A 21,971-nucleotide genomic window follows, 5' to 3' on the forward strand; every position below is an offset into this window, starting at 1 on the left:
ACGTTTTACGAGTTACTAATACATTTCCTTCAATACGTTACGACTTACGTCTTACGAATTACCCGTTTCAGTCCCGGAGTTATTTTAGATATATTATAGGCCAGTGTGTGATAGTTTTCTGAAGGGCCTGACCTACCCAGTCAGCGTTAGGATCCCGATTCTATTGTCTCTGCTGTTATTTTCTGTCATTCAACTTGTCAAGGACTCCAGACCTAAGGATCCATCACACATCAGCCGCTTTCCTTTGAACCCTGGCTAGTTTTAAATGACCCAAAGTCCGGGTGGCTCTGGAGATGACCGAAGCATCCAACCTTTGGTAATGATATCAGATGTGTCAATTGAGATATTCTATGTTTTCTTGGGATGTAAACCTATTATAGGTAAGTGCTTATCAATTTGTGGTGATAAAATGCCGAGATTAGAGGTTGTGGTTGTAGGGAACAATAAACCGCATTACCGTAATCAAGCCGGCTGGGATTCTGAATATTCTGTGAATGTTTCAGTGACTTACGATGCGTATATAAAAATCCCCTCAAAATTTTCTTTAGTGAGTGCTTAACATTTTAATAGTGTACTTCGCTAGGTCTTTTGGGGAATATGAAAAATTTGAAATTATGCCTTCAATCGGTGCAAAAATTTAATACATTTTCATGATAAGTGTACTATGACAGCGCTCATAGTGGTCCTTGAAAGTCATGGAATGAGACTGGTCATGAAGACTATGAACCCTGCTATGATTTCATTGTTAAATGCTCAATGTTCTTAATGAATCGCTTTTACTTAAAATTTTCTACAAGTCAACAAATTCAATTCAATTTTACGTAGCATGAATCCTAGGGAAACAAATCAACCTGAACAATTCATTGCTGCGACATCTTCTGTCGACGTTAGTTGAAATTATTTACTGGTTCTTCTCTGAAAATAGTATTCCATATCAGCCAATTCAAAGAGCACTCGTGGTTATATGAGGCTTACCGGTATGTATATAGGGAATCAGTTAGAGATCTGTATCAATTCAAACTCAATGCGAGCTCTGTCAGATATTTTGATTTATTTATCAATTCATCTACAGTATAACGTTACCATTATCATTAAGCATTTTTGGAAATGGATATTAATTACTCGTCTGGTGAGACTCGTTGACCTAGTTGCAAACTACATGTCATCATTGCTACTTAACTTGCGACAACGAATTCCAAATTTCTCTCGTGTTTGTGCGGTTGGTTGACCGCGTATTTCACTTGTGAACGCTGGAATGGTACGATCGAATTCTCGAACAAATCGAACCGCGCCAGACGCACTCCGCTTCGGCATTTCCAAATTTCATCCAGTTTGATGACATTTTGACATTTCAAATGAACTTGTAACATGCCACGTAGATAATTCAGAAATGTTGGCCATGTATCTATATAATTTTCATTACACAACATAGCTTTGATTTCAGCTGTTAATAGGGCACCTCGAATGACCGGCCGTCTGCCGGTCCAGTTCATCAGTGACGTCATTAAAACCGCGTGTTTATTTTCGGCATTCAAACGCGGCGCCATGTCGTCGACGAGCTCGTATAAACCGTTGTTATAATCTGCCAGGTTCGACGTGGCGATTCGGTCGAATTTTCGGTCTTGCGGCACATATCGGTCGATGTATCTGTAATCGTCGACGACGAATTTGACGTCGATGCGGCGATAGTTTTCGATCGCTCGGCGTAAAACGTGTCTGAAATACGCGTCGAACATGTCGACGATGTCGTTGCTGTCGCGGTGTTGTCGTACGGCGTCGTATTTCCACCAGACCGGCGGTACGCTATCGTCCGTAATTGCATACAACATCTCATCCCGGTAGTTCGGTCGTGGATAGCGAATCAACAAACTTCGTATCAATAATGCATTCTCTTCTGATTCATCGCGCCACGGATTAATCATCGTTAGGGTCGAATTCGGGAATTTCATCATTTCTCGTTCATCCGTGTCCCTGGTCCGCGCGAATAATCCGTCTTCGAACCACTTTTTGCATGAATTCACGTGACGTTTGGGTATCGAAGCCAGATAAACATCCATTCCCACTCGGACTTCATCTTTGCTCATCATTTCCTTTCTAGATGATTTCATTGCTCCCACGGCTCTGCCATCAAATGCAAGGTCCTTCCATTTTCGCCAAATTTGTTTTAACGATTCAAATTTTCCTCCCAATACATCTGAATTTTCCTCCTGCACGATGAGCATATCCAGAGCTGAGACCAAATAATTGCGCGCGTCCAGAGACAGACGGAGGGAATACATGATCTGTGACATCAAGCGACATGCCTCGTCAGTTGTAAATGTGTCCTTGCTGCATTTTGTACCACTTTCCTTGCTGCATTCCTGGTGTGTTTTTGCTTCAGTCATTATCATATAGTGAAAGAGCACATTTCTAGCCATTATGTGCGGACAAACATCGGCCAAAACGAAATTCACCTTGTTCCGGAACGCGTCTGGTATGTTCGCCGTCGTCAACAGTACTGAACCAAGGTTACCGCATCCAACGCTCAGAACGCTGATGTCGCATTCGTAGTCGGCGCCTTCTTTATTCGCTAACTGTAACCAATCTACGGCGGTCTGATTGCCCCAGTACCATGGCAAATCAGCAGATATGAATGATAGAGCATCAATAATCATACCAGCTCTTGAAATCCTGGAAAACAGGAAATTAGTTGTAATTTTTTCAAGGCTTTGGAAAAATATTGCGACTTTAAGTTAACTGTATGAAGCTATGGAATTATCAGAAACCTAGTTCCTTCTTTGTGTATTATGATGTTTTGTTTGTCATTTTCATTTATGTGTTGATTAGTTCGTTCATCATAGTTTGAAAAAATAAATTTGTCAGGATAAGGAATTAGCATTTTTGACCCGAGTAGCTGGAACACAGGGACTTCCATGGACCAGAAAATCTGTTCATTATAACACAACATCATTATTAGGACAACAATCTTAAGTTCGTCGAATCAGATAAATCGTCAAATCAGAGTTTGTTCAAACGAGGTACCACTGAATGGACAGTTAGATATTTGGCCTTTGAAAAGTTATGAAAAATCGAAGACTGCAAAGGTTACGAACTGTACGGATGCGCGAAAATCATGGCGCATGTCGGCGTTGAATTTGTTACACTCTTGTTTATGCGACGGCCAGTGTTTGCGTTGACAATCTCTCGAACAGTAACTGACGTTTAAACATCGACTGCACAACCACGTCGGTTTCACCACCTGGCAGAAATCGCATGGTCCAATTTTATTGGTTCCCAAATGCTGGCAATCGATCTAGACGAAATTAGAAAAGAATTGAAAATACTGTTAAATTGAAATGATTTAATCTAATGTTGGTAGTTATGGGTCAAAGATGAAGCTTGGGAGATATTGACGATAGTAAGATAACTTGATGATAAATTGAAAATGAATCAAAACAGTGTATACAAAGTAACTTATGTTTTATCGACAACATAATGATTATTGAAGCTGTGCCGCCTATGCGTGAGACACGAGATGGATCTTAAAATGTTTGATCCGAGTTAGAAATAAGAAAATGTACTACAATTTCACAAAATGGACCGAGATATTTTATCCGAGTTCGACTTAATCGTATATTATGTACCATCTTATTCCCTAATAGACTGATGGGACTTAAGGGCCCAGTTTCATGAAAAAAATTCACAAAAATTTTTGGTATAATTGCTTTTGGTTACTTCCATGTTTTCAATGAGGACAACAATTCAAACTTAACTGATTTAGGCTTAAGCTTTTTCATGAAACCGAACCCTAAAATTGACCGACATCAGCGTATGTCCGAGTTGAGTGTATTCGACCTATGCGTACTCTACTGTAATATTCAATACCTTATGTTTCGCGGCGTCTGCTTTTAAACATTGGTCTGTGCAGTATTTAGCAATTTTACACCTGCTGCAGGTTTTAACATCCTGCGGTTTGTCGCACTTCCAACAACATCCCTTCGCAGTATCCATCTGAAATAAAAACAAAATGAAACGTGTTTGATTAATGTTTTGATATGGTGGGTGAATCATTTCAGCACCTTAAATTCTAGCATATAATAATATTTTTGAATACCGTTGTTTGCCTTGGTTTAAGAACAGACAATAGCCATGTTCAACTGCGTTACTTGGAACTGTCAAAATTTGTCCCGTTCCAATTTAGAACGGACCAAGTTCACTGGTCTGTTCTATTTTAGGCCGTTCCAGGTCCGTTTAAAACGGTTTAACTTTTGCTAGTATGAACATGCTTGATAAATTCGTACCTCCTACCATTAAATACGGCTTTTTGTTAGCTCGGTTGGTCCAGTAATTCAAATCCTTATCAGCTAATTAGATGGACCGCAATATGTCTTCCATTTAATGTGTTTTCAAAATGGACTGGTTTTCCCCCTTACAGAGTATGATGTGATCCTCGAATAGACTGATGTTTTGCCTGTTTTCCCCTGGTTTTCCCCCATACGCAGTACAGTTTCATATGCGGTGTGCCATACGTTTCCCTCCTAAAATCAATACTGTATTTTCAATATGAGGCCACAGGGGTTTGGCGATGGGCTTGGATTTTATTTCCGGGTTGTTGATGATCTTTATGCTTAACACTGAATACTTACGACGTCAACTTCCCTTGAAGTAATAATTTGCATGTTTTTTCAGATGCGTTTAAACCCTGCCGAAAAGCCTCCTCAATATCTGCATCGACTATAATCATTTCTCAGTGTTAAGGAGCTGGCGCGACTAGGGGACAACGGGTGAACTAGGCGTGGACAGATATGCCATCTAAATGGCCCATGCTAACTTCTATTTAACAAACAAAAACCACAGATACAGTAAACCTTGCGTAAGTCGGATCTTTCGGGACCAAGAAAAATCCCCCGACTTTTGAATGATTACGGATTTCCGGCCTTTAGTCCGAAAACTATGACTCGAGAATTACGGAAACTGAATCAACAAGAAATGCTTTATTCGGGTTTATTTTTCTTTTCTAATACACTAATCGGAACTAAAATAACAATTGTTGATGTAGGCCTATATATCGTTAATTTCAAGCCAGGGAAGAAATCAAACTGCAATAGGAAAAAGATAGCCCTCCGACGACTTTCGGTCATTGATTTTTCATTTTGGGACCAAGAAAAGGCCACTACGAGATAAACGAGTTACCGACTTTTGGAATATAAATTTCTTCGAAAAAGAAAAGAAAAATAGAGGCGCAGCTGCCCCCCAATGTAAATTAAAATTATAAAAGGACCGACCTTCACTTCACAGGCGCAACGTAAAAAGTCGCACATTGCAATTTTTTCCGTGGTTTTTACTAAAAGTTTTAGCCTTTCACAAAATGTCAGATTAAGCTAAATAGTCTTTCTACATTTCATTAATAACTTGAATTGTATTATTGTAGTCCTAAGAAAAGGATACATTCCATTTTTCAAGGAGTATCGGTAGCCGTTTTAAACGTGTATTTGTACCGTTGTATTTCTTTTCAAATTATGAAGGAAAGTCGTAAATCGTAAGTAGTAAATCGTAAGTCGTATGGCGGTCCAGGAATTCCATAGATATTAGAAAAACAAAGTTATTTTTATTTGAGGAATGCTCCGACTTATTCAGTCCATACCCTCATTTAGGGATATCCACAATATGGCCTCTTGCGACATCATGAATCACAAGTTTGTATTCTTCGCCGCAATAATTTCGATTTATATATCGCTCGGTGAGTCAAAAATTACAGTTTATTGTCGTATTGTGATAACAATAAAGTTGTTTATAGTATGATAAAATTTGGTGTGGGATATATCATCGAATTCCTACAAAATACAGTAGTTTTTTGGGTATTTCCGTTTTACTTCCGGGTTATAATAAATACTACTATTACTAACTACTAACTAGGCCTAACCCGTCAGTAGTTTATTTTTTCGGTCCGATATTTTCACAAACCACATAAGTTGATATTTGCCTATTCGATTATTGAAGCTTACTACCAACAATCTAGATAATCCCTATGTTATATAGTTCTTTCATTCATTGTTACTAACTGTGACAGCTATATGTATTGTAAATGTAAAGCCAGTGTAAGTTAGTTGTCTGATTAAATTGAATTTTATGTTGCAGGCTGTAGCGATCGAATTCATAAGAAAGTTTACGTCGACTTCAATGTAGTCGGTGCTTGTTTTCGGAGATTGAATGCCACACAAGAAATTGGATGTGCTTGTAAGTCATAGTCATAATTGCAACACTGCCCCTCCTGATAATGGTCAGTTGTTTGTTTAATGTGATCTTACAAGTAGGCCTAAAGCGTTTCTGATGTTTCACTTGAAACCCTAATCCAATGATTGATTCTGCTTTGTATAGAATTTCTATATCTAGTTTGAGTATCTCAGGCTCAGATCCATGGGGTGCTTTTTAGTACAAGAGCAACCCCTCTTTGAAAAATTTTCTTTTGTATTATTTATTTTCAGGTTTTCAACGCTGCATTTCACATGGCACATTTTAGATGTATAAGATTATTAAGCAGTGCCTAAAGACCCTCAGAATGCATGATAGACTAATTTTTCAAAATTTTCTGGTGGATAACCAGTAGAACACCCTCTTCCACCCCTGTATCCCCTAGTATAATTCGGATTTAGTGCAACTAAATGGCTTCATTTTGTTTCGGATCTTTAAGCTAGTCGAGGTGGTGATGTTGGAGTTGTACATTATGTAGAAACTAAAGATGATTTGAACTGGTTGATAAATCATGGTCCTCACAAACCGTACGTTGTCGTATTACCACAGAAAAATTTCAACATGTAAGTAACTGAAAAATAAAACAAGATATAGCCTAATTCTTATGTTTGAAATTGATCTTCCCCCTGTAACGCGGTGAAGTCAAGTTGAAAAAGTGGTTTCAATACATTTATCAATGATTCATCTTCATCATATTGTAGGCAGTTTTTGAAGAATCTAACTGAAAGCGGGAAAGTAAATGGAATTTTGTTGACAAATGCGAACCACTCTGTCGGTCACATCCCTGAAGGTTTCTCCCCTGACCACTCCTGTCCTAATGATAGATACGGTATGACGTAGCTTGTATCATTGTATCTTTATACATTTGTCGTGAAATTATTTTCTGAAAGTCTTCAAGTCATTGAATGACTTATTATTTGCTTTCGTACTAGATACTTCGACGTTAAGGGACCAGTTTCACGAAGCAAAATTATGATTACCGTAGTTGTTTAGGGCAAACTTCTAATTTTCAATGACTTTTCAGTGATTTGATTGTGCCTAGCTTTGTGTAACGGGCCCGAGGTGTTTCTAGGATGTTGAAAATCTGTTTTATTTTTCGAAAATAGGATTAAATGTGTTGTAATCTTATATTTCAGGTTTGTATAAAGGAAATTCTGAATACGGTAGCTGTAAGAAAACTGCTTGGAACAAATATGGCACCGGCATGGCATTTATGAATTTCAAAATGGCCGTAATGGCACTTTCGAATCAGTCCGAGGTCGATTTTCTGATTAACGACTGTTATCGGCGTTTCAACGAACCAATCGTTAACAAGAATGGTACGATTACACCACGAGATTTTCCATTATGCGCCGCCGAGGTGAAAACAGCCATGGACGGTGCTGGCGACACGCCAACTTGTATACGCCGCTCCAATCATATTACTAATCTAAATGCAGGTAAAAATCATTTGCTTTCTTTTAGTTGTTGTGTTGTAAAAATCATTGGCTACCTTCATTTTTTCAACGCTTACAGATCGATATTGTGACCCATTAGGAGACAATAACATATTTACGACGATGAAAACTGTAAATAAAAGCAGCGTTGAACGGCAAGAAAAATCAGTGATAGTAGTCGCGACGAGGGTTCGTATATTCTGAATACTGTGAAGTCGGGTTTAACTGTGTATGCATCATTTGGGATGGGACCAATTCACCAGGTTTATGAGAAATATGTATGAGAAATATTGAAGCTGAAAGTTTGAGGGGGTTTTTACTATGATTGACGCAACAAATTGATATATTTGCCCAGTTAAAATGGATTTCTCGAAAAAAGTTTCTGGGCGTGATAGTAAAAAGATTCATTGTTTGTATTTACAGTTGGATTCGTTCTCGATGTTTGACCAGATGGCGCCGGGTGCCGACAGTGTAGTAACCGGTGTCGTTACTGTGCTGGCCGCTGCGCAGGCCATCGGTAAGGTGAAATCAGATATCCTAGACAGCGGCTCAAAGGATATCATGTTTTCATTCTTTCAAGGGGTAAATGACAACTTCATCGATAAAGCGTGTTGGAATCGGCCCAAATTGTCAACTATGATTTTACCGGCATTTCATTGCAGGAAGCTTACGATTACATCGGTTCAAGTCGAATGGTCTACGAAATGGAAAAAGACTTTTTTCCGCAGAAGATTTCGTCCGACTGGGACGGCCTAGCTAACATCAATTTGACTCACATATCAGAGTTTATTGAGGTGTCGCAGGTCGGCTTTCCTGAAAATGGCAAACTATGGCTGCATACGGATCCTGTGAGCCAAGCCGATAGCGCTGTAGCTAAACAGGTAAAAACCCAATCCTAGTACATATAAATTACTTTGCTACAGCTGGTATTTACGATGAACCTTCTATTGCAGACTAATGATCTAATTACTAAGATGAAAGCTGAGGGAAACTCATTGAAAGTTACTATCGGTACACCAGCCCAACAGGGCCTGCCTCCCGCTTCATTCCAGAGTTTCCTGAAAAAACATAACATCTCCGGAGCAGTGCTCACCGACCACGAAGGCATCTTCACCAATAAGTAAGATAAAGCAACATCCCCGTTCTTTCTTCTGACAGTTTTATGAAAAAGTGGTCGATATTAGCTTTTAACTATTACTAGGGTGGCCACTGACCTGGTAAACGAAAACTCAGGGAAACATAAAAATCTAGGAAAAAGTCAGGGAAAACTGGAAATTTGATGAATTTTACCAAAAATCTGGATAACTCGAACTGGATAATACTATTGACTATGTGTTTAGCGATATGCGAAAAATTTTACATTTTAAACCTAGAAATTTCTCAGATACACTCAGGGAATTTTGTGAGCAACTCAGAAACTCAGGGGATTTGTAAATGGGCAGAAGTGGATGCCCTGATTACTATAGCCAATGACTTAATGAATACAACAAAATTTGAAAGTTTTCGTTTTCTGTTGGCAGATATTATAACAGTCGTTTGGATTTAGCTGAAATGCTACGGTTGCGATACCCGGCTGGTATGAGCGAGGCGGATAAATATAACTACGTCACCGATATCGCGAAACGTTTGACTAATGTCGCCACGGTCGTCGCGCGAACTCTCTACAAACGCGCTACGAATAAATCATCGAAAATAGAAGCGGACAGCAAAACTGTGAGTTTACTTTTAATCAAGATCCAGTTCTGAAGTTAGAGAATTAGTTCATCTCAATGAGTTAACACTGAATAAAATCTTCACTCTATGGAACTATGGAACTGGGTCCGGTATTACACTGAAATACTAAGTTACTTTGTTATTTCGCATTCATTGATCCATTAAATTGATGGAAATCCTTCTATTTGCTGAATTACATTCTGAAAACATTGTACTGTTGTCTTTTTAAAGGTAGCCAATCTGCTTTATTGCTATTTGATACGCGTCAACTGTGAACTGGTGCAGACCGTCATTGAAACTAAACAGGACAAATTCCTGAAAGTCATAGGTAATCATTGCGCAATCAGTTTCAACTATTCAATGATTGGTAATCTTCAGCGATCGTAAATATTTTGGTCGAAATTTTACAGAGAAACAACAAGATCCGGTGAATCTGTACGTAAGCGTCGAGAAATCATCGAATGGAAGCACGTTGATTACGCGTAGTTTGTTGGCGTATTTCACATCGGATGTCGTCGTCAATGCTACGAAGGACAGCTGTAAAATGCCTGATAACAATCAGGTAAAGATGATGTGAAATAGACGAGAGTACGGTAGAATACACTTGCTACTGAGTCTATTACTTCAGATAATCTTGTGCTCTGGAAAAAAAATATGAAATTGTATGATCGATAACCCATTGTCACTCCTACTGCCTTAGTATTTGCTGAAAATCTATTGGTCCCCATGAGATCTGAGGCAAGCGGAGTCTATGGTAGTTGGTCAACTTCTTTCCAACATAACAGAGAGAGCATTCAGCTGATACATGTAGTTTGGATTATTGTACTTTTGTATCATTTCAGATTTACAATTATTTCTGGATTCGCGGTAATCTAGAAGCGAATAGCACGAGTAAACGCATTCCCGTATGTCTACGTTCGCTGACGAACTATTCAGTCGCCGTTTCCCCGGCTTTTGAAATAAAAGGTAAATTCCAATCAATCACTACTGCCCGCGAGGTTCGCCGATGTACTGACTTTCGTTAATGTGTACCGATTATTGTCGAATATTTAGATTACGATTGGAAATCTGGTTTATATTCATCGTGGACAGAAAGCGTTTGGGCGGTCGACGCGATGAGCGCGCGGGTATTTTTAATACCTAGTCAAAAGCAAAAGGTATGTACCTATATTCAGGTTCACAAAGATTTCAACTAGGTGTAAAAAAGAATCAAAATCTGTAATATGAAAGTAACATAATAATTTGATAATAGCAATAATTTGATAGTAACAGTTTGATAATAATATTTTATTTCATCAAAGAACTTTTTATTTTTGTTACATACAATAAAGTTTACCGCATTAAGTCACTTGGTGAGGACACACCTTTAGGGAGACATTGTTAAATCATAGATTTCTAATAAAGTGTCTGCTAGAAATTTTCTCCAAAAATACTGATTTTGAAATTGTTCTATTGAATCTTTTCAGACTGTGACATTATCTGTAGGTGTGATCACGTTACTTGTTGTGATGTTATTGGTTTATTTCGTCAACGGACGAGCCGAAATTCTATTCCGTAAAGTTCTATGATCAGATCGTGAAAATTAAAAAAAGAAAAAAACTAGACGAGACATTGTTTTCCTTCCGAGTTGCCATCAATTACATAGAATTATGGTATGTTGTAATGCTTTGAACGGAGATGCTCGGGTAGAATATGTGTATAACAGTTCATATTAACTCAAGGGGCCATAAATCGGGGATGCAGGGAAAATCAAGTTAAAATTTTCACAGGTAGGCCTGTTTAAACTAGAAACGTACATAAGAGACAATTTACATTCCATGATTGTTTGATGAGCATATGAATAGTGAATGTGAATGTCTATCCGATTACGCCTAACTTGGTTTAGTCTGAACTGGGGTAATTCTAGGATAACAAAAAAATCATGGGCAACAGTGAAATTAATCCAGTTTATGATAAACTAGTATTGGAAATCATCAATAGGTCTTAGGTCTGTTTCTTTAATTGATCTGAATTTAATTGCTAGTTTTACTCTACACAGAAGAGATTAGAAGTGTTGGAAAAAGAACAATTTTAAATGTATTTCGGTGTGAATTTTGGGATTTTGAATACATGTCTTTGTTAAAAATGTATTTAAAGCGATAAATACGTAAAATAATTTGTGCTTAAAATGTGTAATTCATATTTGTGTATATTTTGTAAATATTGAACAACTGCTTCGGTAAATAATAAATTATGTGTATATGTACAATTTTAAACAATTTGTGTTCAATATTTCCATCGGTAGATATGAGAGGGTTTCTGTTGTCACCAATAATCTTTGCACAGCCCAGTCTGGTCGACTCATTGGTCCCGGTAGGCCTACCGTATATGGTCTCAAATTATTACTGTCGCATTCCTAGGTCAACGATGCCATGCAATCATAATACAGAGACAATACATTTTTCACTGTAGTGATGCAGTTAAAACAGGCTGATAAGCACTTAGGTTCAGAGAGGCCATGATCACTTATTTAATGTCTTGAGACAGGAATCCTTAATTTTCCAGGCATTCTTATAATCACTAGATTTTAAGAGCTGTAACAGTGAACTTGTATCTCGGATCTGCAGATGATAACTTTGGCATCAGATGCCAAAGCCCATGACAATGATGTAAGGATTTTAAAGCCCATTCCATGATACTCAAAGCCTTGAATTGACCCATTCCCGTTTCAAAACATTTAAGGACCTTCAAGGACTGCTATGAACCCTGACCACTGCACACAGCCGTCAATACACCAGTAATAATTAATATACAGCTCGTCACTGGTTTGAAGCACATACAATAGAAGAGAGGGAAAAGAAGTTCAAATTAGTTATATCCTCATAATTCATAAACAATTCCTCGTGATTCAAAGAAATGTTTCTCCTCGTTATCAAGAGAATCGATTCCTCGTGATCGAAAGAGAGATAAATGACGTACAATGAATATTTGAACTACTGATACTTGAAATCTATTCTACGAAAAGCTGCTTTATTGACATTGATCACAACACATTTATTTATTGAGGTAATTTTGGAATTGGTAACAGTTCGGTACTGACTTGCAACGGGTTCATCGTGTAAAATCTTGATGCCATTTTACGCATCGACATCGAATAAGGTCTGAACAAATAATCTCGACGCTTATGTTTGCCAGGCACTTTAAAACAGTCGGTCGATTCTCTTCCTCTAGTACTACGTCGACGTCTATCCAGAGTATCCTCACACTCCGTTGAATTGTTTGTTTCCGTTGCAACTTCGTTCGAATTATTCTCTGCGATCAATTCTGTGTCTGATTCATCGTCTTCGTCTTCGTCGAGCAACATCGGTTCAAATATAGACAGAATACCTCTCTCCTTCCTTTCAGCCGAGCTCGATGTCACTGGTGTACTTCCAACTGAAATCATAGAAATAGACATCTCATAAATTGCCTGAAAATGCAGAAAGTTTTCATCATATATGAGGTGGCGCTACTCTCAGCCAATTTACAAATTCCCTGAGTTTTCCCTGATGTTATAACATATAATTCCCTGAGTAAATCAGAGGAATTCCTTGGTTTAAAATGATACAATTATTCATTTTTTATGAATCCCGTAGTGATAAAGAAAGGCGTGATCAATTACATATCCAAATTCTCTGAGTTTTCCTGTTCTTTTGCAAACTGAGTTTTCCCTGATTTTCAGATTCCCTGAGTTATTCAGCATCATTGGCCACCCTATTATAAGTTTTAGGATAGGAAGCGGTTTTGGGCCATTCATTAAGTACGCATGTATATAAGGGGGATTGAGTTTGTACAATAACTTTCAGTGCATCTACATCGCAGTGCTGAGTATAAATCAGTGATGAACCTTGCTAGTACACCGCATTGCGGTGTGTTGATGTAATTAGTAATTAGTTATTATTTCTATTGAAAGATACGTAATGATAAAGCAACTTAAATACACTAATAATACAAGCCCATAGGCATTAAACAATACACTGGGGTGGAATTGATCAAAATTTTCATTCACAATCACTTTAGGGTAACAATTACTGTAGTCGGCGCTGAATGGGTTGAAATCAGCAAAATTTGTCATCCGTACTTCATGAAGTATGGATGAAATAGAGTCTAGTCCACCGTGTTTAAAACCTGTCATTGTTATAATTTTACGACTAACCTCTTAATGCAGTTTCTACATCGTTGTGATTCATTCTAATTTGATCATTATCCCAGGGTTTATTCAATAATGTGAATTTCTTCACCATCATTTCGGTAATCTGCTCTAAGTTCGACACTTTTAAAACTTGCAACAAATCATCTACCAATGACATAATGACTTTACTCTCTGAAAAGATTAAATCAAGATACAAATTTGATCGTCTTCCCTGATCTAGCTGTTTGGCCAGAGAACAGCGAGTAAAAACACAATCGGCTAATAAATATGTGAGAGTGAATATAAATTTTGTTTTGTAGAACTCTGTCCCTTGCAGAATCAAACCTGGTTTGATTAATACATACCAAGACAGTTGAGCACTGGTGCAGGTTTTCTATTAAAAAGTGCGGCGAGATAACTGTAGATGATCGAATAATCTGGTTTCGCATTCATATTGGTGTCAGGTGGAGGAGGCTTATCAGGGTTCTTTTTGGTGTAAGTCTTTTTCTTTTTCGATACAGTTGTTTTCTCCCGGGGTGGTCCGTGTTCAATAATTCCAATCGATTTTATGACCTACGAAGAAAGAAAATAATAAAATTAAATCAACTGAATTATAAACCCGTTAACCCATTTGCTCCATTTACACGCGTATGACCCAGTTCCTGGTTGGCTGGCAATGTGAACTAACTCTACTAAATTCACCATTTTGCTTGGATATCATTTTGTATATAGAATGTTGGAAATCTTATTTGTTCCTCTTGTCTTTTGTTACCGGCATATTTCTTATTCTTTTGTAATGACACTTCTGTTTTCTTTCTTTCTCTTTATGGTAAAAAGCCAATAATGTTAACCATATAGGCCTATTAGGCTACAGTGCAACAAGAATAGAATTGCTCAAAATAGAATTGGATACGCAAAGACCTCTATTACCAGAGACAACTCTCAATAAGCAATGGGGAAGAAACATGGTGGCGGCCAACTAGTTAAGCACATGGATCTACGGCAGTTTGAATCTTACCTTTCCAGTAATCAATGACAGATCAGGGACATGATTAAACACCAGATTTTCGGCAGTTCTCAACCAATACTGAAACGAAAATTAAAGAATGAATCAGTGAACGTATCAAATATGACTTGATTACTTGAAATATACTGATATATGATAACTTCACATCAGGAACTTACATCAATCGGGGCAAATTTGTACACCGGAGCTTGCGTGCTCAACTTTCTTTCTACAAAAATAAAAATATTTGCATCAGTGACATCAGTGTAGGTTTATTTGGCAACTAGACAAGTTGGCTCTCTTTAAACCATCAGCCAAGTTTCTGCCAAATATACTCTACTTACGAATATGAAATTGTCGAAGATGGCGCACATACGTAGCAATCTGGAATCAGAATATCATTGAAAATCAGCGCAATCTTACATAGGTAGCTACAATAGAACTTCAGTTATAGTTCTATGGTAGAATGAATGGTTTGAAGGTTTATTCAGAATACACGTACATCCTTAGGGTCTTTATGCGGAAGATAATTCTGAAATAATTTCACATCACTCGAAGCAAACCTGCAATATATCAATGAGGCTGTTGTCAGTAACTGGATGAGGGTATCAATCATCAGATGAAAAGGGATTACTAAATTCAACCTCAATTGGATTAAGCAATGCAGAGAGCTGTCCTAATAGTGGCAGGGCAGTGGCTTTGGTCTTCAAACAATCAAAATGGCTATTCACACGGAACCGTACGTATGACTCTGAAGGCAGATCATTACAGAATTGTACGGATTACTCAGGTTAGGTTATACATTATAATGAAGTTAGGATTAGGGTAAGGCTATAAGTAGTAACAGTTCCCACAGTAACTTTGGTAGCTCAGGTGCCGTGCTAAGAACATTCGTGGTTGATATTCGAATCCGATTCTTCATTGTCGGTTCAGCATGAATAGCCTTTTTCTCAAACAATTTATGACATGACTAGAAGGGGTTTGCTTAGTCTGAATACCAGTCGTTGTTACAGGTCCCCTACAGTTGTTTGGGGAACAACGGCTAGACTAAGGGTTTGCTTCACCAAGAAGAGCCTTATTAGTGTCTGATGTACCACAGAGTTGGTTACACACTAGGATTGTGGTGGAAACAACCAGTCCCAAGGGGTTCGCTCATACCATGGACCGGACGTATAAACTAGATAGACCCAATGTTTTACGTGGCGTCTACTCACATTCGCATTGCTGCAAACAGCTTCTTTTTGTCCTCGAGAGTCCACGACATTTTCCACGTTATATATTTCTTCGGACGTCCAGTTGGGTTTTTTTTCGATTTTTTTGGTTTTGCCATCGCATTCTGTTCTGGTTCCTTATCCATCCTCGTGTATAATGCACCACGCAAGGCACCGACCTGTCAATTTAATAAAATCGGCTCAACGACCTTGGGTGTATCCTGAATTTCACTATTAGACGTATCGGACATTACAGTTTCTCTATTAGACGTATCAAAAGATAGGCAGAATGGGTTTCGAATCCGCCATCATAGTCAGCCATCAACAATAATAATGAACAAAAACAAAAACTAAGAAAATACAAACGATTTTATATTACATTATGTTTATTGATTTCATTTTATGTATCAAAAACAAGGTTATCAGAAATTAGGAGTTTCAGTGTTTTTAATGTACAATAATCAGCATTAAATGGAAAAGAATCACGAAATACATTTTGATTCTTACAAGATCACTGATTAATAATTCAAATATAGTGTAAATAATACCAGCGAATGATAATTAGAACACTAGGTTCAGTTCGACAGAAGTGAGTTACTATAAAATCAAATTTGAACGGCCATCCTCTGGGATTAGGATGGGCTAAAGCTAAATTTTTAGGCACATTATGGTTTCTCACCGAAAGATGTTGATGATGGTGTTAACAGTGAGTTAAAATCATTTTCAATGAGTACACTCGAAGTCAAATCTCAACTCCGACAACCGCGGAACTGGGTCCCAATAACAGCTTTTACCTGAACTATTTGGAAATAAGCAGTGATAAAATTCTAACCCGGTTTATGAGTAAGTGGTACTAATAATCATATTCTAATACATCTAAGTACGAGTGGACTGTAATGCTTTTAAATTACATTGAAATCCAGATTTTTATTCAAATCAGACTTATCTCACAAAAATTGTCATCACACTGCAGGTGTGAGTTTTGTACGAACTATTATACCAGGGTTCAATTGTATAAATATAATTTGTATCGTTAACATAAATTAATATAAATGTAAATCTTTAAAGTATAACGCGCCAAATTAATTCGGTAAATATTGGTAAGTACAATTTTTCTCTCTAAAACTACAATAAAAATTGCCGGCACTAACAACACCATATAAACTACGCGGTAATCTGACGCGCGATCAATTCTTTCATTATCTCGTTACTTCCTCCGTAGATGGGTTGAACTCTCGCGTCGACGAAAGCTTTCGCTATCGGATATTCCCACATGTATCCCCATCCTCCATGAAGCTGTAAGCAGCGGTCGGCCACTTTATTTTGTAAATCGGTGACGCTGAAAGTAACAATAATTTTCATAACAATGATCACCAGTGACTAATTGAATGTCATCTTCATACCACCGCAGAGCCGTCGGAAGGAATTTTTCAGTGGCGAGGCTTATTTCTGAAGGGGTGCTGGGGCCAACCCCTAGAAAAATTTTGAAAATTCAATCGCCGGAGATGCGTTTTGGGGCTATTTCTTGGTCTCACAGAAGCATGAGAAGTCGAGAACCAAACACCTAGTACAGAGAACGACGAGCTGCTGCGCGGTACAGCGTGCTTTTGATAAAAATTTTGTTAAGCAAAAAAGTGGCTTTGGCCACCCCTGTTCCCACAGCCCTGCACCGCTATAGGTTTGAAATCATATGGGCATTGCTAGTTTCTATATAGTTTCCATAGTTTGTATTTATCGAAGATTTGTATGTTTATAGATACCAATATGTTATCCATCTTAGGTCACTTCGAATTCTACCCGATAGGGGGAAATTTTCTCGAAAACGTTCGCAATATACTTAGCTTAAGCTTACTCATTCGAAAATGAGATTTATCATCTTTCACCAGGTTGTATTGAAAAAACAAAGGTATACGCACTAATACTTAGCCATAGATGCCATTCCTGAGTCAAGTTTCTTTTTTGAGTGCAAGTCGTAGCACTGATCAACGAATGCTCGCGATACGCAAATTTCGGTTTTAATCTCAGCCAGTTTGTGTTGAATGGTCTGGAAATTTAACGAGTAGATATTGTCACCAAATTCAATGTCTAAACCTTTTTCAAACTTATTCCTAAAAACTTGTGATCGATGTTCAGTATATTGTTAATAGACCCTGAATCTCAGTAAATAAACTGACCTGTAAATGTGAAATAGTTTTCCCGAAGGCCTTTCTTTGTTTGACGTAATTTCTCGTTTCTTCGAACATGAATTCAGCATTCGCCTGTCCGATTCCCGCTATCAGTAAACGCTCCTGGGGTAACTCTTGCATCAGATAATAGAATCCTTTATTGGCCTCGCCAAGCAGAGCCGACTGCGGCAAGCGAACATCTTCGAAGAACAACTCTGCCGTATCCTGAGCGAAAAAAGACGTAACAAGAAGAATTTCTCATCAATATCACGAAGAATTTTCGAATGTTTTCATCAAAAATGTCTTCTTCACTGACTTGAGCTTTCAGTCCAATCTTGTTGAGGATTTTTCCCTTTTTGAAACCTTCCATTCCTTCCTCGACGAGGAATAAACTGATGCCGTGAGCCGGCGATTTCGATTCGGGATTGGTAACGGCGACGACGATCACCACATCGCAGTTACCGCCGTTCGTTATGAATACTTTACTACCGTTCAGGATCCAATCATCTCCGTCGCGTTTCGCATTCGTACGAACTCCTTGCAGGTCGCTACGAAAAATAGAAGGAAATCGATTCAAAACATTCAGATTGTATTTGTTAAAAAAACAAAAAATTTCATGCACTACGGTAGAACTCGTTAAATTCGGATTATTCAATTCGGTCTTTCACTTAATCGGGATGAAATATTTGGTTTCACTTATTAATAATTCGGATTTTACTCAATTTGAAGAAATCTGGGCTGTCCCTAGTCGTCCGAATTACAGTGAGTTCTACTGTACAATATACTACCCACCAGTTGAATCTGACTTTGTAAGGTTACTATTTAACTCAGATATTCTAACAACTTTCCCTGACCCTTCCGTCCATATGGCAAACATTTTGATTTTTCAGGCCATCAATTTACACAATAATCCCAAATCTTCCAGCATGGAAATTCATATTTACCAAATACCTACCTACCGGCTCCCGGTTCTGTCATGGCGATTGCACCTATGCATTTACCAGCAGTCATAGCTGGTAGGAATTTATCCTGCTGTTCTTTTGTTCCGTAGTTAGTGATGTACGTCATTATGATATCAGAATGCAGCGCAAAGCCTGGACCTGTGCAGTTTGAGTAACCCCTAAATACAAGAACGTTTTGATAATCAATGTGTTTAATGCGGGCTAATGGGTTGATAAATTCAGCTAATAAAATACATACTGTTCTTCCCAGGTGATTGCTGCATAAAGAATATCAGCTCCGAGACCTCCCAATTCAGCAGGTGTATTTACCCCCAACAGACCCTGACTGCCAGCTTTCTCCCATAACTAAAAATATAAATGTCTGACTGTAGTCAATCCCGCCAAGATTGTCTTATATTGCAAAATTGGGATATAAATATTTCAACAATGAGGACTCAGTAGTTGAGTCTGGCAATCGGATTTGTGGCAAGCAAGGATCCATCCACCAAGCGGTGCTAGTGTGCATGAGCCATAGATGCCAGATTTCAAATATCAAATCTATAATTCATAATTTTCATTGAGTTGTCGGATTTAGTGAAGTTCGGTAAGCCATCTATCTGACACAATAGCCGGTGCAACAAGGCTGAAACAATTTGTTAAACACACATCAGCAAAGGTTATTATCAAGGATCTAAACATAGGCCAACCTACCTCTTTTGGACAGCGACCAACCTTTTCCCACCTACAAAATCAAAAACAAATTCTACTACATAGCCTACAATAGAACTTGCATAATGTAAACTATTATTCATTATTTGGATTTAAATTAATGGTCATCCGAATTACAGTGAGTTCTACAGTAGTACACCCTAGATAGTCTAGAAGGCCTACCTCTAGCCGTCGTTCCCCAAACAACGTTGTAGGCCGGGAACCCATAACAATGACTGGTATTCAGAATAGCATCTAAAGGGTGTATGTTGTAGTTTAAGATATCACTAAGTTTATAGCTGGAGTGGGAAATCTGTAAGAGATCAATTTGGTACCCTGTCTCAATTTTTTGAACCCCTTCTTGCCACAGGGGCTCGTCACGATAGCTGGGGGTCCAAAATCAAAGATTTGACCCAGTATCCTAGGTACCACTTCTTTTTTTATAGGTGGTACCTAGGATACTGGGTCAAATCTTTGATTTTGGAACCCCAGCTATCGTGACGAGCCCCTGTGACAAGAAGGGGTTCGACTAGACTACACAGGGGCTTGTTACCATAGCGAGGGGGGTCGAAAATCAATGATTTGACCCAGTATCCTAGGTACCACCTATAAAAAAAAGATTATTAACGTTTTTTATAGGAGGTACGTCTAGGATACTGGGTCAAATCTTTGGATTTTGGACCCCCGCCAGCTATCGTGACGAGCCCCTGTGACTAACTTACTCATCGTGATGTGGTACAACTTCCTCTTGAAAAAACCGGCGGCAAGTTTGTCGAAAAATATCGTGGTCTTCAGTGAATAGCGATCTCGTCCCGAAATCCGTAAGGGCTGACGACTGGCCGATCTCTGGGCGGAATGATGATGAATTTCTGTTGGAAATTGGGAAAAATTGAGTGGGAAATGAGAATTATAACCGACGGCGACTTAAAGTCTATCAATAATTACCTAAGTTGCTGCAGCAATGTTGAATGGAATTTAGTGCGAGTAAAACAGCTCGATATGGAGTGTATCAATCTATAGTTCGAAATTGCCATTTTTTACAACGAAAACTTAGCTAAATCTATTGAATAGGGCCTACGTAAAAAAATTAAACAGGTTAAACTGCAGCTATGCAGCGTGTCCCGTGAGAGGACCTGGGGCCTGTGACGGGACATCCTTGTCCCGTCACAGGTCCCGATAGAAAATGAAAACTTTGCATTTCATAGACGAAATGTCGAAAGAAACTGCACTCGATTGGTTACTATATACACTCAAAATAATGTTAAGAACATGTTAATAATCGAAAGTTGTTCGTAATTTTATTATTTCAGATCAATGATATCATCAAATCGAAACATTAAATGTAATAATGAAGATCGGATCAAGAGAAGACAGAACCACAGCTATCGAAATTTCAATTTTTAGTGTATAGACTGACTCATATCGAAAATAAAGTGAATGTATCTTGACAATTTTGGTGCCAATGGTGTTAGTAACCGTTTGTTAAGCGTTACACTGCAAACAAAAGTAAAAGTGGAGGGGGCAACTTAATGGCCCTACTAGATCACTAGTCTCTCGAGAGAATTCCAAGTGAGAGGACCCGATTCAACACACTGTCCCGTGAGAAGACCCGATTTCACATACTGTCCCGTGAGATGACCCGATTTTAAATACTGTCCCGTGAAAGGACCCGATTTTGAATACTGTCCCGTGCCCGGTTTCAAATGTCCCGTGAGAGGGCCCGATTCAACACACTGTCCCGTGAGAGGACCCGATTTTAAATACTGCCCCGTGAGAGAACCCGAATCAACTTGCTGTCCCGTGAGAGGGCCCATGTCCCGTCACAGGCCCGGGTCCTCTCACGGGACGCTGCAGTTTAACTCATATGAAAAAAATGTACGCCAGTGTAGCTGTCATCAGATATTAACCGTCACGTGCTGCTCCTATACGTTAACGGCGAATATGTGAACTAGATTTATATTCGCTTGCCACAGTTAGTAACAATTTTTTTTACAATTTCAATTTCAATTTATTCATCATAAATCCAAAGTATAAGATTGTGAATGAAGAAAACAACAATAATAACAAACAGACAAAAACAAAAATGTGTGACACAAAGATGTGCACTAACAGAAAAATAATAAAAGGAGAGGGAACTAATACAATGTCTAACATATATATATATATATATATATATATATATATATATATATATATATATATATATATATATATATATATATATATATATATATATATATATATATATATATATATATATATATATATATATATATATATATATATATATATATATATATATATATATATATATATATATATATATATATATATATATATATGTATGTATATATATATATATATATATATATATATATATATATATATATATATATATATATATATATAT

The 21,971-nt window shown here is 37.9% G+C and overlaps 4 protein-coding genes across 6 annotated transcripts; 1 reads left to right on the top strand and 3 right to left on the bottom strand.

The window, feature by feature from the left end:
* Positions 1 to 1,068: 1,068 nt before the first annotated feature.
* On the bottom strand, positions 1,069 to 4,720 carry LOC141906963 (uncharacterized). Of its 3 annotated transcripts, none has more exons than XM_074796465.1 (5): positions 4,626 to 4,720; positions 4,288 to 4,517; positions 3,865 to 3,990; positions 3,093 to 3,292; positions 1,069 to 2,670 (listed from the first exon to the last, which is right to left on the bottom strand). In XM_074796465.1, the coding sequence occupies exons 2-5, from the start codon at positions 4,288 to 4,290 to the stop codon at positions 1,176 to 1,178; spliced, it is 1,824 nt and encodes a 607-aa protein (XP_074652566.1). In that variant the 5' UTR covers positions 4,291 to 4,517; positions 4,626 to 4,720; the 3' UTR covers positions 1,069 to 1,175. The 3 variants fall into 3 exon arrangements, with proteins under 3 accessions (XP_074652566.1, XP_074652567.1, XP_074652565.1); XM_074796466.1 differs by having other exon boundaries at positions 4,281 to 4,517; XM_074796464.1 differs by lacking the exon at positions 4,288 to 4,517 and having other exon boundaries at positions 4,626 to 4,703.
* Positions 4,721 to 5,583: 863 nt separating this feature from the next.
* LOC141907546 (nicastrin-like) lies at positions 5,584 to 11,615 on the top strand. The gene is made up of 15 exons (XM_074797227.1): positions 5,584 to 5,719; positions 6,118 to 6,216; positions 6,671 to 6,794; positions 6,933 to 7,060; positions 7,368 to 7,670; positions 7,747 to 7,856; positions 8,091 to 8,249; positions 8,330 to 8,548; positions 8,621 to 8,787; positions 9,188 to 9,380; positions 9,612 to 9,708; positions 9,791 to 9,942; positions 10,223 to 10,346; positions 10,434 to 10,537; positions 10,847 to 11,615. The coding sequence occupies exons 1-15, from the start codon at positions 5,599 to 5,601 to the stop codon at positions 10,946 to 10,948; spliced, it is 2,202 nt and encodes a 733-aa protein (XP_074653328.1). The 5' UTR covers positions 5,584 to 5,598; the 3' UTR covers positions 10,949 to 11,615.
* Positions 11,616 to 12,370: 755 nt separating this feature from the next.
* On the bottom strand, positions 12,371 to 15,942 carry LOC141907312 (uncharacterized). Its single transcript, XM_074796919.1, has 8 exons — positions 15,751 to 15,942; positions 15,039 to 15,099; positions 14,881 to 14,920; positions 14,716 to 14,765; positions 14,549 to 14,617; positions 13,896 to 14,103; positions 13,555 to 13,722; positions 12,371 to 12,794 (listed from the first exon to the last, which is right to left on the bottom strand). Exons 1-8 carry the CDS (start codon positions 15,891 to 15,893, stop codon positions 12,418 to 12,420), a joined length of 1,116 nt encoding a protein of 371 aa, XP_074653020.1. The 5' UTR covers positions 15,894 to 15,942; the 3' UTR covers positions 12,371 to 12,417.
* Positions 15,943 to 16,158: 216 nt separating this feature from the next.
* On the bottom strand, positions 16,159 to 20,687 carry LOC141907358 (long-chain specific acyl-CoA dehydrogenase, mitochondrial-like). The gene is made up of 9 exons (XM_074796971.1): positions 20,507 to 20,687; positions 20,284 to 20,430; positions 19,565 to 19,595; positions 19,113 to 19,219; positions 18,868 to 19,032; positions 18,229 to 18,460; positions 17,922 to 18,137; positions 17,664 to 17,791; positions 16,159 to 17,086 (listed from the first exon to the last, which is right to left on the bottom strand). The coding sequence occupies exons 1-9, from the start codon at positions 20,593 to 20,595 to the stop codon at positions 16,912 to 16,914; spliced, it is 1,290 nt and encodes a 429-aa protein (XP_074653072.1). The 5' UTR covers positions 20,596 to 20,687; the 3' UTR covers positions 16,159 to 16,911.
* Positions 20,688 to 21,971: the final 1,284 nt, after the last annotated feature.

Source organism: Tubulanus polymorphus, chromosome 6 (genome assembly GCF_964204645.1).
Source record: "Tubulanus polymorphus chromosome 6, tnTubPoly1.2, whole genome shotgun sequence".
Taxonomy (NCBI): Eukaryota; Metazoa; Nemertea; class Palaeonemertea; order Tubulaniformes; family Tubulanidae; genus Tubulanus; species Tubulanus polymorphus.

Bases quoted from the DNA above. Each gene is read 5' to 3' on its own strand.
- LOC141907546 (XM_074797227.1), top strand. From the start codon at position 5,599: ATGCTCCGACTTATTCAGTCCATACCCTCATTTAGGGATATCCACAAT. The intron at 9,709-9,790 runs GTAATCATTGCG...GAAATTTTACAG, and splicing joins CAAATTCCTGAAAGTCATAG to AGAAACAACAAGATCCGGTG. The intron at 10,538-10,846 runs GTATGTACCTAT...GAATCTTTTCAG, and splicing joins TACCTAGTCAAAAGCAAAAG to ACTGTGACATTATCTGTAGG.
- LOC141907358 (XM_074796971.1), bottom strand. From the start codon at position 20,595: ATGGCAATTTCGAACTATAGATTGATACACTCCATATCGAGCTGTTTT. The intron at 20,431-20,506 runs GTAATTATTGAT...AATTTCCAACAG, and splicing joins ACATTGCTGCAGCAACTTAG to AAATTCATCATCATTCCGCC. The intron at 19,033-19,112 runs GTATGTATTTTA...TCTTGTATTTAG, and splicing joins GCAATCACCTGGGAAGAACA to GGGTTACTCAAACTGCACAG.
- LOC141907312 (XM_074796919.1), bottom strand. From the start codon at position 15,893: ATGGATAAGGAACCAGAACAGAATGCGATGGCAAAACCAAAAAAATCG. The intron at 14,104-14,548 runs GTAAGATTCAAA...CTTTCTTCGTAG, and splicing joins TGTCATTGATTACTGGAAAG to GTCATAAAATCGATTGGAAT. The intron at 12,795-13,554 runs GTTAGTCGTAAA...CTATGATTTCAG, and splicing joins TGTAGAAACTGCATTAAGAG to TTGGAAGTACACCAGTGACA.
- LOC141906963 (XM_074796464.1), bottom strand. From the start codon at position 4,658: ATGCAAATTATTACTTCAAGGGAAGTTGACGTC. The intron at 3,991-4,625 runs GTAAGTATTCAG...TTTTTATTTCAG, and splicing joins CTTCAAGGGAAGTTGACGTC to ATGGATACTGCGAAGGGATG. The intron at 2,671-3,092 runs GTTCGTAACCTT...CCTGTTTTCCAG, and splicing joins GATTTTCGCGCATCCGTACA to GATTTCAAGAGCTGGTATGA.